The 17,904-nt window shown below is 39.3% G+C and overlaps 1 protein-coding gene across 2 annotated transcripts in view; it reads left to right on the top strand.

Moving 5' to 3' along the window:
- The first annotated feature begins 9,300 nt into the window (after positions 1-9,300).
- The window catches only part of odad2 (outer dynein arm docking complex subunit 2), a 55,936-nt gene continuing 47,332 nt past the window's right edge, over positions 9,301-17,904 (top strand). The window contains exons 1-7 of one of the 2 annotated variants that reach the window (XM_032503574.1): positions 9,301-9,611; positions 12,740-12,987; positions 13,342-13,499; positions 13,850-14,057; positions 14,241-14,347; positions 14,911-15,047; positions 17,432-17,548. In XM_032503574.1, coding sequence (XP_032359465.1) covers positions 12,764-12,987; positions 13,342-13,499; positions 13,850-14,057; positions 14,241-14,347; positions 14,911-15,047; positions 17,432-17,548 — 951 coding nt within the window. In that variant the 5' untranslated portion in view covers positions 9,301-9,611; positions 12,740-12,763. Of the gene's footprint in view, positions 9,612-10,162; positions 10,182-12,739; positions 12,988-13,341; positions 13,500-13,849; positions 14,058-14,240; positions 14,348-14,910; positions 15,048-17,431; positions 17,549-17,904 lie in introns of those variants that run through there. The other variant, XM_032503573.1, reaches the window with a different exon arrangement.

The raw sequence follows: 17,904 nt of genomic DNA, 5'->3' as shown, positions 1-17,904 counted from the left end.
TGCGCAGCCGGCCAGAGGTTGAGAGAACGAAGCACCTCTTTAACTGAAGCCATCTGAAAGGAGGAAATGCCCACAGTCCAAAGTCTGGCTGCCCGGCACTCTGACTACTCTGCAGCCCTCCAGAGAGGCTCCTGCCAAACCCCTTTCCCCTTCAGCCTGTGCAACGGAGCAGCAGCGGAGCTCACACGCAGGCTGCAGACAGACTGATTAGTCCTCCAAGCTTTGTAATCAGACAACATTCTTAACATTGGAAAAGCACAGCCTTTGACTTGTCTTTCCGTGGCTTGTTGAAAAGCTGTACAGAAACATATTGTATTTCCAAACTATTTAAGCTTCAAAGTGGCAGTGCAGCTGTCCTTTTCTTTGAGCGCTGTAGACGCTACTGTTCAGGAACAGTATGGAAATTATAGTCATTCCCTGATGGTCAAGCAATGCCTGTTGGATTATATACATCCCTGCTCCTGCCATGACTCCCCCAGACTGTCAGCCGAAACGTTGAGTCACACAAGGCTTTTAATGGTCCTGAAAAAATGGTGTCACGTAAATAGTGCTCCAATAGGTCTTTATCTCCAGATACTGGCAACAACTGTAAGTGAAAAATGCAAATGAGTGAATTGACAAAATATTATGATCTTGAGATCTGCAGCTAATTACACCAGAGCATCTTGGCTATTTTCGCATTGTTGAGTGTTTTACTGTTGCCCAATATACTTTTTGTTTCCCTGTAAAACACTCTTCTTGTGCAGTAACACAGTCAGCTACACGCAAATAAAACAAACATCATATTTTATATCTACTGTCAACATCTATGTCATCTCTCCGTAAATGACTCGGTCCAACCAAAGACTATTGATAGCCGTGAGTCATGTACAATGACCGCAGACGTTCCACAACCGCTGGAAATTAGGAGTTAGTAAAAGGCTGTTATCCAGGTGGTTTGGATCTTTAATGATTCTCCTGGCCTTTTTTCCGTCAGTTCTTGGTGTAAATATCCTTTAGGCAGGGTAAGGCACCCTCTATTGTATGTTTAGCCGAGCAACCCACTCTTTGCCGGGTCTTGCAGTCCTGTCCAGGGCTGTTTCCGTACCAGAGGAAAAGGCCAAGTGACGGTAAGACATGTTATGGAATTCAGCATGATAAAACTCAACTTAACATTAGACAGGTTTCATAGTTGTTTTCCACACTTTCACACTTGACAGTTACAAATTGCCATAAAAAATATGTTGTATAATTTAAACATACTGATGTGCAATGGTGTATTTATCCTGCTTCTATGTAATCAATATGGTTGTTGAATGAAGCTCAACACAGCTCAACACAGGGTGACCCTTCTATTTTTTTTTTCTTTATTTTTTTTTTTGTTTAAAGATTTGAGTGTACTGTATTGTGTTGCTAAAATTGCCTGTAACGTTCAATTTGAGCAATAAAGTTAAAAAAAAAAATGTTGTATGCTTCGCCTTTGTCAAACTGATATTGTTGATGTGCTGCCTTAGAAGTGCTAGAGGATGGCAAAGATAGTTTTTCACTATTTTTAGACCCGCAACCCCCACTATTTTAGACAACAGAAAAGTTCTAGATTGGCGGATTCAAACCTGGGGGTTCCCCTCGTGTGTTACAATATGATTATTCGAGTCAGAAACAAAGAGAAAAATATCTGCCACACAAAATTAAAGGAATACTTCAACATTTTGGGAAAATAAGCTAATTTACTCTCTTGCCACGAGTGAGATGAGATGATTGATGCCACTCTCATGTGTGTTAAATACACAGACTGTTAGAATTTACAGTTTAAAAAACAGTACACAGCTAGAGCCGGGGAGCAGCTAGCTTAGCTTAGCATGAAGACAGCAGGCCTGGATTTCTCCAAATGTAAGAAGTCCCAGTAAAACTACAAATTGTAATTTTTACATTTCAGTTAATGTACAGACTGCATTAAAAAAAAAAGAAAAAAAGAAAGATACAATGTTTTAGTAGGCGTATTGATCATTTGACAAAACCAGGCTTAACTTTTCCCATTATTACAATTAATAGACAAAAAACCTGGGACAGGTCACAAGTAAACATTGCTTTTCAATAAGGGGTCACAAGATTTAGATTGCTAAGATGAAATGAAACTTTATTACAGAACAAAAATGATGCAACTGCAGTGTAAATAGCGCCATTATTACTCTACTACTACTGTAGTACAAATAATAATACAAAAAAACAAATAGGAGTTACATTTGATTTAATTGGATTGCTTGATAATAACAAAAGATTACCAAGATATATAAAGCAGTTACAGAGGTGTACAGTGCCGTGCTCAAAATAAATGATGTGATGAACAACAGAGTTGTCTCCAGGCCAAGTCCTCTCTCAGTTGCATTTGTCTGTTCACAAGGAACACTCTTTTTCTTTTCATGCCTTCCACAAGGATGGCTCATTATTTCCAAAGAGCAATATTCCTCTTTCTTTCTTTCTTTTTCTGATTGGCCAGACGACGCCAGCGCTGGAGCTGCACCAACATAAAGGTCTCAAGCAGCACCTCCTGTCTAATGATGGGAGGACAGGGGACCTCTCACTACACTTAACAAGTCGTCCTCCTCGTCTGTTCTCACCCTCTCTTCCCATCCCCAGCTTTTCCATTTCCATCCTGCACTCAACATCTATCTTCATCTCATTTCACTCTTTTTACCCATGTGTTCTTCAATCCTTTTCCAAAAGCAGGCCTACCACTCACTCCTCTCCTCGCTCTTCAATACTTCTTGGATTGCCCACTCTCTCCTCTTCAGCTGCTACCTCAGCTCTCCCTTCATCCTGAGACAGGGAAGAAAAGGATCAAAGGGCCCCTGATGTCTTCCTGGAGAGGTTATACAGTAAAAGTCAAATTGTGTTAGAGCTCCCCAAGCATTAGCAAGTGAGGCAGTGCCAAACGTGGACGGCCTCTCAGACCGCACTTTCAAAATAATAATTACACTGTAAGAGATGAAGCAAGGGAGACAGAGGATGTAAAAAAAGGGAGGATCTGTGTTTTTGTTTAAGCGTGCTGAACGTCTTAGAAGAGTAAAACCATCTGCTAACTCTAGCCGAGGAGAAGGGGGAGCGGAGGCAACACAATCAATCTAAAAGAATGGATTTTGCCAGCTCAAGGCTATTAAGAGGCCTTTTAAACAGGTCAAGGAGGGGCCAACTTGTCCTTTCAAAAGCTTTTCATGAATCTTAAAGTAACTGTTTTGATAGTGGACAGTAGAGAGGTGTCAGGAAATAAGGGAAGAAAGACGAATGACATGCAGCTAAGGTCCCTGACATAACTTGAACCGGGAATGTTGCTATTGCTGTACACGGTCAGCGTCAAACACCTCAAGGCCAGCAGTACCGAGGCTATTACTAACCAGGCACCTGTCCTGAGGCCCCAGACCTGAACATGCCAATTGATTTTGGTGATAGAATTTAAATTTTCTGGTGAATTTTTACAACATAAGTGCAATATCAACCACAGTGTCTCCAAAATCTGTGGCCCTGTCTTGCAAAAAGCTCTTAAAAATCTAGTTTCATGATGTTTATAAGTAGGCTTTTACATCAGGGACCTTGGTCCGGATCCAAGGACACTTGACCCCAAAGTCTAGTTCTTTTGATTTATGTGAACACTGTGTACTGTGCCCGGGCAGGGATCGATGAACCATGCCCAGGTTCAGTTGAAAAGGTCGTCCCAAGTAGGGTTCATGTGTACTTGGGTACGGTTCTCATCAGGTGTGAAAACTAACTGTAAAATACACAGAAGTGGAATGGAAATGGAAATTTAGAATGTGACGTAAATATTTGACTGACCCGTTCAGTCGGCGAGTACAGTTGCAAAGGCAATCTCATCCTTGAACTACACAACGACGGGTGATAAAGTAGGAAGGCAGGCTAGAGGGTTCTTCTTGACATTGTACATCCCATTGGACAGAATTGGACTGTGAGTTTTGAATTTGACTTCTGCAGTTCGGACACATCCATCTGAGTGAGGATGCACTAGGGTCACCTCACCAGCCCAAAAGGCCAGAGAGAACCAGGCAGCCGAGGATCCGTTACCATGACCACCTGTTCAAACTGAATGTCTGTGGCGTCCTTCTGCCACTTCGGTGAAGGTTGCAGGTTTGGTAGATGATGCTGTATGGAACTTACCCAGAAATTATCTGTCAAGTTTAACAATGGAACCATCTCTCCTTCTTCCAATCCTGCGGTGATTTAGCGATTCCTCCTACAACACCACTCAAGGGAGATGACAAGGGGAAGAATGTGGAGGTGCAACACCATACGCTGTGTTGCAAGGGACAGTAGAGGTGCAGGTGTTGTTGGTCTGTAAGAGGCTGCAATCCAATGTGGCTTACTCCAGCTCACCTTCTGCCCTTCTGAGCCTGTGGGCCCTAGAGCTCTTGAGGAGAAGGTGATCAAAACAACATTTAAGAAAATCAACTCTCAACAAGCAAAGTGGTAGTTGGTCAAGGCCACACCCGCAACCCCCTCCCTATCCTCCTCAAAAGCTACAGACTCAGAAATGGCACATACTAAGGAAAGCTCATTGTGGGACTGGCCCTAGTGGCTGTAATTCTGCACCAAGGCTGAATTTTGGGAAAGAGACTTCAGATACAGTATTAGGGACCACTAAGGTCTATGTAAAAGAGACTTCAGATACAGTATTAGGGGACCACTAAGGCCTATATAAAAGAGACTTCAGGTACAGTATTAGGGGACCACTAAGGTCTATATAAAAGAGACTTCAGATACAGTATTAGGGGACCACTAAGGTTTATATAAAAGAGACTTCAGATACAGTGCTAGGAGACAACTAAAGTCTATGTAAAAGAGACTTCAGATACAGTATTAGGGGACCACTAAGGCCTATATAAAAGAGACTTCAGGTACAGTATTAGGGGACCACTAAGGTCTATATAAAAGAGACTTCAGATACAGTATTAGGGGACCACTAAGGTTTATATAAAAGAGACTTCAGATACAGTGCTAGGAGACAACTAAAGTCTATGTAAAAGAGACTTCAGATACAGTATTAGGGGACCACTAAGGTCTATATAAAAGAGACTTCAGATACAGTATTAGCGGACAACTAAAGTCTATATAAAAGAGACTTCAGATACAGTGCTAGGGGACAACTAAAGTCTATGTAAAAGAGACTTCAGATACAGTATTAGGGGACCACTAAGGTCTATATAAAAGAGACTTCAGATACAGTGCTAGGAGACAACTAAAGTCTATGTAAAAGAGACTTCAGATACAGTATTAGCGGACAACTAAAGTCTATATAAAAGAGACTTCAGATACAGTATTAGGGGACCACTAAGGTCTATATAAAAGAGACTTCAGATACAGTATTGGGGGACCACTAAGGTCTATATAAAAGCATCCAAAGAGCACCATGTCATAGGACCTTTAAATCCTGTACTTAAAAGTAAAGTAAAATTCATGTATCTTCATCTGTTCCATATAGAAGCATCACATGGACATTTCCCCTGTTTTAAATCTGCTCATGACATCCATGTTGTTAACATGGCTTGATATTTTATATTTATGTTTTTACACTGAATGACAACCTGCAGTTTTAACAAAAACACTGTATCAGCCAGTCAGAGGTGCTGCGAATATTTGACTTTATGACATGATTTTTCTAAGATATGTTTAGTGGTCACATGTGCTCATTCAGCTTTTCTGGAAATACATAAAAGCTCTTGTAAAGTGCCTCGCTGATTTCCCCAAGAGGAGCCAACTGTCGCCTTGCAAAATTGCAACCAAAATAAACATAATGTGTTTTAAGGCATGTAGATGTAGACCTTGTCATTGGTTTTCCCCAGATGCCATATGGCCATACAACTTGAGTTACTTCTATATTTGACATGCATCCGTCCACTCCAAAGAAAGCACTGGCACTAAGCAATCGGCACTTGAAATACATAGTGTACACAATATTTGAAAACCACAATTGCAGGTTTATGTCCATAAGATGCTCAAGCAATGATATTGTTGCATAAAATACTCTCAATAGTATCACATTTTGTTTGCTTAGACTCATATAGAACATATTTTGATTAATTTTCAAGTAGTGAAACTTTTGCATCCAACATTTAGGACAATTTGACACATTGGTATAAGCCATAGATAGTTTCTTTTTTTGGTTATAACCAAATGTGAGATTGCTTTTATTTTGATGGGTCACATGACAGAATGATGGGTTAATGTGGAAATATTCTGTGGCTGTGTGTGTATCAGGAATAATTAGGTTGAGTTTTCTTTGGCCCTGCTGTTTTTATTTTTCTGGGCATTTTAGGCCTTTATTTCCACAGGACAGATGAAGACATGAAAGGGGAGAGAGAGGGGGGAACGACATGCAGCAAAGGGTTGCGGGTTCTACCAACTGAGCTAACCTGGCCACGGCACTGGAGTCTTTGATTCCGTTTTCGCTCTTTACAGTTTGAGTTTCCATTGGCCTCTTGCGCTAGTGCCTATTTAAACCAGGCAATTACCTATAACGGCAGAATGATCTCATTGTTGTCTATCAGATTGATAAAAGGGACAAAACAAAGATAAGTGACCCAGAGTATGCTTGGAAGTTAATCATACGAGAGGTATGCAGCTTCTTGTCCATTACAACTCACCCATGCTGAATGACATTTAAAAGCACTTGCTCCATTTGTCCATGCCTAAAAACACAGAGGATTATGGGAAATGACATGAGGGATTCTGAAGCCTTTTACAACCAGGGGATGTGGTCATGGCCTCTTGTTAGAGTTTTACTGTTTTTTATTTTAGAACCTCACATGGATTAGTGCTACACATCTCACAGGTGCTCATCATAATGACCAATCCCCCCCCCCCCCTCCCCCCACCCCATTTCCTTTTCTGCTTTAACAGCACAACCATGAGCCATGCTCAACTGGATTGGATTTTCAACTGCGGAGATGAAAAGAAAACCTTTCTTTGGAGGATGTAAATCCAGGACTGATCTGGGGGGAATACTGGACATACGCTCTCCAGCTCCAGGAACAGTAGTCCGCACTCCTCCTCATCATCACTCTTGTTTCTCATGCATAGCTTTTGTGTATGTTAAATCTGAGTGTTAATGGAGTGTTGTGGAGATGGGACACACTGTGAACGTATGCAGTCATGATGTCCATGTGTAAAGAGGCCGAGCAGTACCTTTCTGAGTGTGTCATCGGCATGTTTCCATGCAGTTCAATCAGTGACTGAACTCAAGCATTGGAGAACAGTCATAGAGCAGTTGTGTTTATTATGCTGTATTAAGTTAGAACATCTAAGAGCGAGCAGGTGCTTCTGAGCTTGGGGCCTATTTGTTTTACTTTGTAAAAGACCCAAGCGTTTCATTTAATCCCTTTTAATGAACAGCAGTTAGGCTCGCTAATGGGAACCTGGGTTAGATATACTAAGACCCTTGTTTATCCTGCTTTCCTTGGAAATTCTTTCCCATTTTTTCTTTCAGTCTCCCATCTTTCTTCAGTCTGTTTTTTACTACTTCACAGTCAGGCAAACTTAGACACACACAGATGCACACACTTTACGTCAGCTCTGCCTGAGCTCCACTGCCTTAAGCACCCCAGCTCGCATTGCAGATTCTCAATGCTTCTTAATTTAGACAGCTTGCCCCATGTTCCAAATAAAATACCTGGAGGGGAAGGAAAACTCATAAATCCACTCTTCTAACAACAACAACATCTAGAGTGATCTCTCTTGATACTAGAGATGAGCTACTAGTTCTCCTCCCCCCGGGGAATCCTTGGTGATTGATTTACATGCAGGCTCGGTCGAACTTACGCGAATGGTTTAGGAGAAAAAGTAGTTCCACCCTCTGTGCTGCCGTGCACGGAAGGCTGAAAGGGATAGGTCTCTGTACCGTTGGTGCTCCTGGCAGACAGTGTGCCAGACAATGCAAGTACCAGAGGATATCAGTGGTTTCATTGGCCATGGGATACCATTTCTCTCAGTCAATCTCGGACATTACGGATGAGCACCTGCCAAACATTAAGGACACACATTTGTTCTTTAAGAGGGAAAGAGTCACATAGAATGAAAACAGGCCTGCGCCACATTTATGAATCATGTTTTTTAGATACATTTATGTCTCTGTCTCATATCACTTTTGAGTGAGTGTGTATAGTAAAGAGTAGTAGAACGGTTTGAACACTGCCTTTGTTGTACGTAATCATTCTCATAGTTGTTTAAGACTTAAAAAAATTGTAAAATTGATATTTGAGAAAATATTGTGCTAGTTAAAAATGTCAAAGAGAGAACAGAGGTAGCCTATTACACATTCAAAAATACAATGTCTATATTTACCATGCGCTTGAAAATATTGTATTTACTTTTGCATCCCCATTTCAAGAATAAAGTGTAACATGCCTGTGTTTATTGGCTTATTAACTTTGAACCAAGTGAACTTATACAGTGCCTAAACAGAGAGCGTCCCCCAAATAGACTGTTTTCACTAGCCAGTGTTTGTCTGAATGACACTGCCAAACCAGTAGTGAGAGAGGAAATAGGCTCTCAAATATGCGGTCATGTGGACACTCTAAAAGGAAAGCACACAGGGATTTTAGTATAATAACAACATTTGTCGTGACATTTTAGAGTCTCTGACTATTCAAATCACAACACTTGCATAATTATCCAAAGTTAGACTTCACACAGGTAAATTGCATTTGCTGTTAGGGAACATATTTAATATATATAAAAAAAATACACTGTAGGTGCTGATCACTGGAGGTACACTTGAAAACATGAAAAAGGTGTAGCACATGTATTTATTATATCTTTGTGTTATCTTTTTTTACTCAAACTCTAGTCTTATTTTTAATTATTTAGCTTGTTATTATTATCCTGTATTGCTCACTTGCCTTTTTAGCCTCAGACTATGACACCCTGCATTTCACTGCGCATATTTATGAGACAAAAACATCTTTGAATCAAAATGTTAATATCAAACTGTCTAAATAGTTGTTCATTTCTTGTACTGCACTGTAACTTTTTTGTACTATTTTTAACTGCTCTTTAATGGTTTATGTAAATAACTTTGAATTGCCCTGTTGCTGAAATGTGCCATACAAATAAAGCTGCCTTGCCTTGCCTAAAGAAGAAAAACAGAACGATATAGTAATGGCAGAGTTTTGGTGCATTACATTGAACTGTGGCCATGTTAAGTTATCCCCTTTGGGATTATTACCCCCGTGGACGCATTATATTAACGGTTACATTTTGATATTTCAAAGTTTGTGTTTTGGGTGTTTTAACCCTACTCGCTTTCCGTTGTATTTACCTGTATCATAGCAACCATCGGGGACGATATGACCTAATGCTGTGGCCATAGACAGCTCGAGATATAATAATAATAATAATAATACATTTTATTCAAAGACACCTTTCTTGACACTCAATGACGCCGCACAGGGAAGCTAAGATATAGCTGGGAGTGAAACCATAGACCGTTAATAATAATATATATACAGTCTATGAGAGACACGTGAAAGAAAGGGGAGGAAGCGTGCGGTTTCCATGGACACCGTTGATACCAAACGGTAAAAGTTTAGAAACAGAAACGGAACTTCAAATAAACACAGATACATACGGTAAGTTTGCTCTTATAAGTTCATTTGTCGACGTAGGTTAACAAATCATTGTAGAAACATGTTACATTAACGTGTGTTTTATTGACGAGGAAAAGCGGAAAATTAGCTATAGACTTAACGTTACGTTATATCAGCGTTGCTAACGGCACAAACGTATAACGTACACGCTACGTAACGTACGTAGCGTATAGGCCTAACCCAGCTAAGTTAGTTGACGCTACGTTAGTTAGCTAGCTAAACGTCCAAAAATAATGTAAAGGCGAATAACTTAGCTAGTAAGTTCACGCTACAAATATTCAGTATGAAGTTAAAGTTAAAAAAAATAAATACTGTTAACTTTCAACCCATTAGTTAGAACATTAGATATTATTGCGCACCATTTAGCTAGCTGTATAGCTAGCTAACTCATGCATATTTATGTTATATTCACGCTTTAAATGCACGGTAAAATATAGATCCGCCGCTGAACAAACAGAATTGCTGGAGAACATTACCTAGCTAGTTAGATATCCAGCTAGATATCCAGTGCAAATCACAACACTTGCATGTCCAATGTTAGACTTCACACAGGTAAATTGCATTTGCTGTTAGGAAACATATTTAATATAAGAAAGAAATACACACTTAAGGTTGTACAGGTGCTGATCACTGGAGGTAGACCTAAACTTTTATACTTTGAGTAAATTTCCAAGCCTCTACTTTGTTACTTTTACTTGAGTAAAGAAGTTTAATCAGTACTTCCGCTTTTACCGGAGTATTTTTTAACACAAGTATCTGTAATTCTACTCAAGTACAGAAAGTGAGTACTTTTTCCATCTCTGCTGTTAACTGTTAACACATTAGCTAGAACGTTAGATATTGCGCACCATTTAGCTAGCTATATAGCTAACATCTCCTTCTCCTAACAAACACTAGATTAATTGCGTTTCAGGGGTCAGCAGCATTTTTAAAGTGAAGTGCCATTTTAAAAATGCTCTTGTTAATTAGTTTTCGTATCAGCAATAAGCCTGTCATCATCTACATAGCCTGTTAAGGCAGTGTTATTTTTTTCCTTCCTTTTTGCAGAAGAAAGCAATAAGTACTAGCCTATCAGAAGCAGAGTAGGGCGCATGGGAAAAAAAAGTCAATCGTCCAACAGCTGTGAAAGAGGTCATTTGGCATGCAGATTGGAACATTTCCCAAAAACTCTCTTGCACATTTATTGCTAGTATGCCATTGTTGGTCATGGTGCCTAAGGTTGCTAACCCCTGCCTTAAAGCACCACTAGAGAACTTTTTGTAACCTAAAATAATGTTATTTTCCCTAAAGCAACACTAGAGCACTTTTTGTAACTTAAAATAATGTTTCCAAAATTGTTTCAGTTGTTTGTTAACTTGTAAAAGGGTAAACGGCACTTCTGCATTCGCTTTGCAGCTCTCTACCGGCTATAACCACACTATGCAAGTTTGCCAGATTGGGATCTAGTTTGATTGAGACATTATGGGACAATTCTGCTTCCAACCTGTAGGGGGACCAAAGCGGGATAAGTTCTCTAGTGTTGCTTTAACTCATCCAAAAACGCACTTCATTCAACCTCAAATTGAACTCATGGAAACTTAGTCTTTATTACTGTTCCAACAATCACCAACTTTGGTTGGTCAAAATAAATCTTCCTGAGGCATTTGAAGACGACATTCTGATGCTGCTATAACTGTTATTGTTTATGTAGCAGCCACCCACTTAAGCTATCCATCATGTAGGAGTCATAGTGCACGTTATGAAATTAATTGTATTGCTTAATTGTTGTTGCACTGTTTATGGTAAGTCACGTGGATGTGGGCGGTGATTTATGTAGTTAATTTACACACCTGTTACAGGCCTGAATGTGATAGAGTCTGAGGAAAATGGGACGTATAAAGTTACAGACTACAGCTTTGAGATCAGTGAATTATTTTGTACAGCGAGTCGGACATACCTCAGCCTCTTAGTGACTACTTTGTTTTGGATTTTAAGTACAGGCACTACAAATTAGCAACTGTCAACAGTATCATTTAGCGATTTACCACACTGACTGTGAATAATAAAGTATCTTATGATCTAATCTCAGTGTGAAATTCTCAATTAACCCGCCATCCAATTGCTTGTGTCCTGATGTGACAGCGCAGTTCTTTCCTCCAAAAGGGAGCCTGGGATCTGGTCTATAGCTTTGATCCAAAGCCCATCTATCAAGATATATTTTAGGACATTGCAGAGGAACAAGTTGTAGATCAAGATTTTGGGTTGTATTGTTGGTGCAACCAACTACGCAGCAACTCTTCGGCATAGCGTCATTAATTTAAAACGGTTGTTTAAAGTAAAAGCTTGGAGATTTGTTTTTCGCCAAGAGAGGGCTTAGTGATGAGACCATCCTCTGGAGGATGTGTTTGGCCGGTTTGACTGCCTCAGTACATGCAGGCAGCCAGGTTCTTGTCTCTGCGCTTCTCGTCGGGCCAAAACAAATGTCCCTTACAGTAGTACCACATTACTGTAGCTGTGCTATGATTGTAGTTTCCGCACTGGGGATCAATTAAAACAGTAAAAATTATGTAAAAAAAAATAAAAAATAATCACAACATACCGCGTTCTATAGTAAGCTATTGCTTAAATATTTTAGAGCTGCAACTACCAATCATTTTCATTATCAATTTAACTGACAATTCTTTTCTCAATTAATTATTTAGAGCTTTGAACAGGAAAATAGTGAAAAATTACCATCACAATTCTCTTAAGCCGAAAGTGACATCTTTAGATAGTTTCTAGTTTTGTCTGACCAAAAAGTCTTAAACCCAAAATGTATTCCGTTTACTATCGCATAAGACAAAGAAAATAGCAACTCCACTCAGTGGATCTATTATTGATCTATATAATGTTCGAATATATAATCAAAGTAGTTGCTAATTACTTTTATGTTGATCAGTGAATCAATTAATTGATTGTTTTATCTCTGAAATATATCGAACAAATGTCTTACAAATCTTACATGGCCTTTTCTTAATATGGGGCCATCCCAAGCTCAAAGTTGATAAAATGTGAATTAGGGTAAAGTAAAACACTATATGAACCCTTATTAAGCCACACACTGTTTAAGATAATGTTGTTTTCATTTTTAGTTTCAGAAGATCCCAGCCGGTGCTATGGGGTTATCACTGACGAAGGCAGCCCAGTGGACCACGGCCAGCTCTGGTACTGGCAAACTTGAGTTCACGCCAATGAATGGGTTCTTGTTGAAAGAAATCCTGCACTTTGTGGAGCAGTTCAGCTCCCAACACCCACAGGAGGCAGACCATGTGTTCGAGGAGCCCCTCCATTGGAGTACCACTTTAGTGGCATCTGATTTCAAAACAGACTACGACATCAGGTTGGTTTAATCATGAGGCAGGCGGCTGGTTGGCCATTGTTTTCAGTATTAGGTGTCTGTGCAGGATATGCTGTCACCATAGTGTCCAAATGCATTTTACCTTGGCTACATTTAAACAGTAGGCTATAATTAATTTGTTTTTCAACTTCAGTTAGACTGAGTACATTCCATTTTATTTCATCAGTTCTGGTCTACTTTCAGTTTGTGGTTAGCTTTTTATCTCTAGCTTGGAAGTGGAGGAGTACAAAAACAAAAATACAGACTGATCTTCCTTTAGTGTTTTGACATTTATTGTCTAATACAAAAAGGTATAATGTGAATAACACTGAAGTATTAAAAAAAAATTCTCCTCAGTGATTCAGATGTACAGTCCCACGAGAAAGACTATGAAGGGCATCCATTGTTGCAGCTCTCCCCTCCTACTGTTTATGTACGCAGCATCAGCCAGCTCTCTAAACTTGTTCATCTGGCAGATGATAAGAAGCTGGAAGAGGTTCAAGCATGTCTAGAAGGTAAGCATGATGACCACAGGATAAGATTTGAATCATATTTGCATCCTAAGTAGTCCAGCCACCAGCATACCTCCATAACCCACAGGCTTGATTTGTTTGTCCTAGTTATTCTCTACAACCATCCAATTATGCTGTCATTGGTAATTCTGTAAAGGATATGTATTTACTTTAGGAGCACTGCCAAAAAGACACAAGTAAGGTAATAAGAATATATTATGAATTTCCAGAAAAGAAATGTGTGGAAAAAAATACAGTGCTCATGAGGCCTGCGGTTTTGCAAGTTCAAAATGAATTTATGATCAGCATCTGAATCTGAAGATTTGCTAAGACTAACCTCTTTCATTGCTCAGAAAATAAAGACCCCGTGGTTAAGATTCTTGGTCCCAGCTTTGTCAGCACCCTGGAGAAAGAAGATGCCAATACAGATGTACTAAGTTTGGTAGACAAAGTGAAAGAGAAAGATCAAGGCAAGGACACGGAGGTTAAGGTCAAGCTGTTCCTCTTGCTTCAAAATATGGATAACCAGCTCATCAGCAAGTGCCTCAAAGAGATAGCTGGGTAGGTGCTTCTTGTATCTCCAGCACTCTCAGCATTCATTCTGATTATCTATCCATCCTTTACAACTATCAGACCTAACCAGTTTCACTGTGAAATGTGGATGTTTTTGGAATAGGCAGAAGAACCCATAAATGAATGAGATAAATTGGATGTTTGTTTTGTTTTTCTACATTTTCATTACAGACAAGTCAGTCTGGACCCCACCGCAGTGAAGAATGAAGTGGAGTTGTTGAAAAAGTTCTGCAGTGAAGGGGAAAAGAGGGTGTTGAAGTTGGTTCGATACACATCAGGTTTGAAATATTTCCACCTTTACTGAGTTGCAAGGAAAGCAATTGCTATTAACACTAATGCTGGATGTTCCAAAGAATAAAAAGCCTGTTTTCTGCCCCTACAAAAGACATGGAAGTCATTATATCTGTTTTAGATTTCTGTGATTCCAGTTAACCAAGGTGTTTGTCAGTTCATCAGTTTTTTGCTTCTATGGAGGGTATTGATCACAACAAAGCATGTGCACACTGAGTGGTAAAACCAGTCCCCATTTCTCATGTTGAATTGTCAGTCTATGGAAATACTCTCACAACCAGCCTTAAAATATGATTTATTAAATGGCTCTGTTTTTAGTGGATGATTTATATTGCAAGTGAAACTATATCTCTACCCTAGGCTCATGTCTCAGACCTGTACTCCTTGGAGTACTATGTCATACTCTTTAGCAGCCCAGGCATTTGTGATGATTTCTCTTTTGCTCCACTGTTTTCCTTCCTACTTTGGAGACATCGTTGTTGTTGCTCGCAGGCTGCAATACTACTATAACTGCCAACTCCCCCCCTCTTTTTTTCTTTTTTCTTTTTAGATTATATATTTTCAAATGGCTGCCGCTCCCCTCTGTGGAGACAGATGCATGGTGAGATTTGTTACCTTGTGATTGAGCCTTGTGACACTGAGACCCTCTACATCACCTGCAGCACTGCTGGAGTTTTTCTCAATGGGGTAAGGCTAGAAAGATAAAGCACTGTGGACTACATCAGCTGCAACATTTAACATAATATTAGTTCCTTTTTCTGTTTGAGGAAATGTTCAGGGAGGTTACCTTCTGGAAAGTATTTTCTGATAGGTCAATTCATCATTGTACAGTCAGTTAAGTGGCAAATTCACCTCTGTATGTTTAGTATGTAGTGCTACAGTGGTTTTGAAAACATTCATAATATAAGTTCCTTAATACTTTTCTTGAATCATACATCTTGAGTGTAAGATACATACCATACCAAATGTACACATACTGGGTGTATCCTTATGTGTGTTACTGTGTGTATCCTCCTCCCAAACCACTTTTACAATACCAACCTTATAGCAACAACAGACCACACAGTTGTCAGTTCAGTTAAATGATCTCAATTATTTATGATGAGTCTATAATATCAACTTCTATACCTCATATATTGTTTATCCCAGCATGTATTTCAGGGAAAGCAGGAAAACAATGGATACATGTCACCACTATAGCTGTCTCTCAGGCCATTAATTAGCTAGATACATTACTGATTAAACCACACAGCTGTAAAGTTAGACAACCAGCATACTATTCAGTATCAAACAGTACTATGCTCCTATAGTTTAGCAATATCATGTTAATCTCTGTAATTATGAGACGTTTGAAAACACATGATCTGTGATCACAATGTAAACAATATCCAATATCTACCAAAATTAAAAACACATGTTTTGAAGCTGCTGTCATTCTCAATTTGATTGACTTAAACATTTTTTTTCATTTTTCATTTTTCCTTTGTTTAACCAGGTAAAGGTTTATTGAGATAAAAATCTCTTTTTCAAGAGAGACCTGTCCAAGAGGTCATGAAAACATGGTTACAGCAATAAATCAACAACAACAACATAAACAAACTAATACAACTGTCACTACAAAGGAGGTGTATAGACAATATGCAGTTACAAATGCATAAACAGTAATGAGTTTCCAAAAAATAGTAACATAAAATGAAAAAGAATACATCAAGTAGCAAAGGCATTGACCAAGAGTGTTATTTTCCTGATCCTTTAAAGCTCACTCGAGTGTACCAAGAGTAATCTCTTCTGACATTTGTAAGTCCCTCTGTACATTACTCCAGCTGAAAGGGGTGTTAAAACAAAGTACAGTGGTCTATAAGATAGCTACACCCAGTATTAAACCCTAGAGCACAGTGGTATGCTTCATCCTATGCTACATCTTTAGACTCTGGCATAAGAGCAGATCACCAATAAGGTTACAATTGCAAATACAAGTTTGCAACACATTGACTATCACTAGACAACAACAAAATCTAATGTTTTCTGTTGCTGTTAAAAGATTCCTAACATAAGTTATACTTATATCATGAATAAAACAGGCCAATGTTTTTACTTATGATCAGTTGACAAACTCAATAACTCAATTTTTTAAATTAGATTATATCTCATTAATATATCTCACATTTGTCTGGTCTGGTCAAAAGAAAATTATGGCTGACTTATAAGTGTCCACCGAAAGTCCTACATTGACATTGCTGCATTTTGGTTTTAAAAATGAATATCTTTTGCTACGTTTACACCTGGCACTGGCGTTTCCGAACCCATAAACTGGAGAAATTTAAAAACACTTCTAACCCTCTCTTAGTTTGGAATCTCCGGGGTTGTGTTGCAGTCTGCCGCAAACGCAGACCTTTGGCAACACCAACATGGATGCCAACGTTTTGACGCCCAATAAGGTCAAAACATCTTGGTCTCTGAGACTAAGCAACTAACGAATATCCATGCTGCCTCCTTTTTATCATGGCACATGCATGCCCAGTATACAAGAATGTTCATGAGATATGTGGTTTAAACAGAGATTAGTTCTTCTACTGGAACTAAAATGTGCAGGGAGATTGCTTTTGGATCAAAACCTTCGCTTTAAAACCAAAACGTAGCAATGTAAGTGTAGCCTAAGTCTGTTAAATAGAAAGCTTCCAAATACTTACCAAATTCCAGGAATCTTTCTGAATGTGTTTGCAATCATTTCTAAGAGAGGATTTTGCATGCTGCAGCACCTTTCACTCTTGCAATGACATTGCTGACAAGCCATAGGTTTCCTGCCACTGTTTCTTCACCTGGAAATGGTTCGACCAAGGTGAAAAACTACAACCTTAAACTGAATCGGTGACATTGATGCAAATAAAACCTCAAAGAGCAGTAGTGTCTTAAACCTAATTTAGTGGTTTACATGGTTTTACATTTCCTCTTTGAGGCTGCCTGGAGATACTCTGAGCCTTCTAACCTCAGCTATTCTAGCTGACATGTGAGTCACATTATAATTGTGGTTTTTAGAATTAATGAAGCTGTTTTTCACTTTGTTTTCAAAGGGCATAAAACACGAGGAGGAGGACAGTGGCTATGAGCGAACAAGTGATATGTACAAAGACCTGGTAACACTTTTGAAGAGCAGATCTCCACATTTTACTGAGAACATAAACATGCAGGTACAGTGAATTACTGGCAGATGCAATTATCATCAACACATTAAGACCTCCTTTTTCTAGCCCTGAATTTGGAAGGCTGTGTGGGTGTTGAAGTACCTCTTTGTCCCATGAACAAGGTCCTTCGTCCTAAACCTTTGATTTGATCCCTAATGCTGTGTGACTCATATACGTAAACAGAGTTAGGATTGTGTAATCAGTGTCTGTGCTGTTCCACACTAGTGAGCTAGTGTCTGATTGTCACTGTGTGGAAAAATTCCTGAAATTGATGTTCTCCCTGTTCCAACATCAAAACAGCACAGCTACATCCCACCTGCCACCCACCCTCTCAACACACACAGCCATGACAGACACACGGA

This window comes from Etheostoma spectabile, chromosome 22, assembly GCF_008692095.1.
Source record: "Etheostoma spectabile isolate EspeVRDwgs_2016 chromosome 22, UIUC_Espe_1.0, whole genome shotgun sequence".
NCBI lineage: Eukaryota > Metazoa > Chordata > Actinopteri > Perciformes > Percidae > Etheostoma > Etheostoma spectabile.
This window is presented reverse-complemented; position numbering and strand designations above follow the sequence as displayed.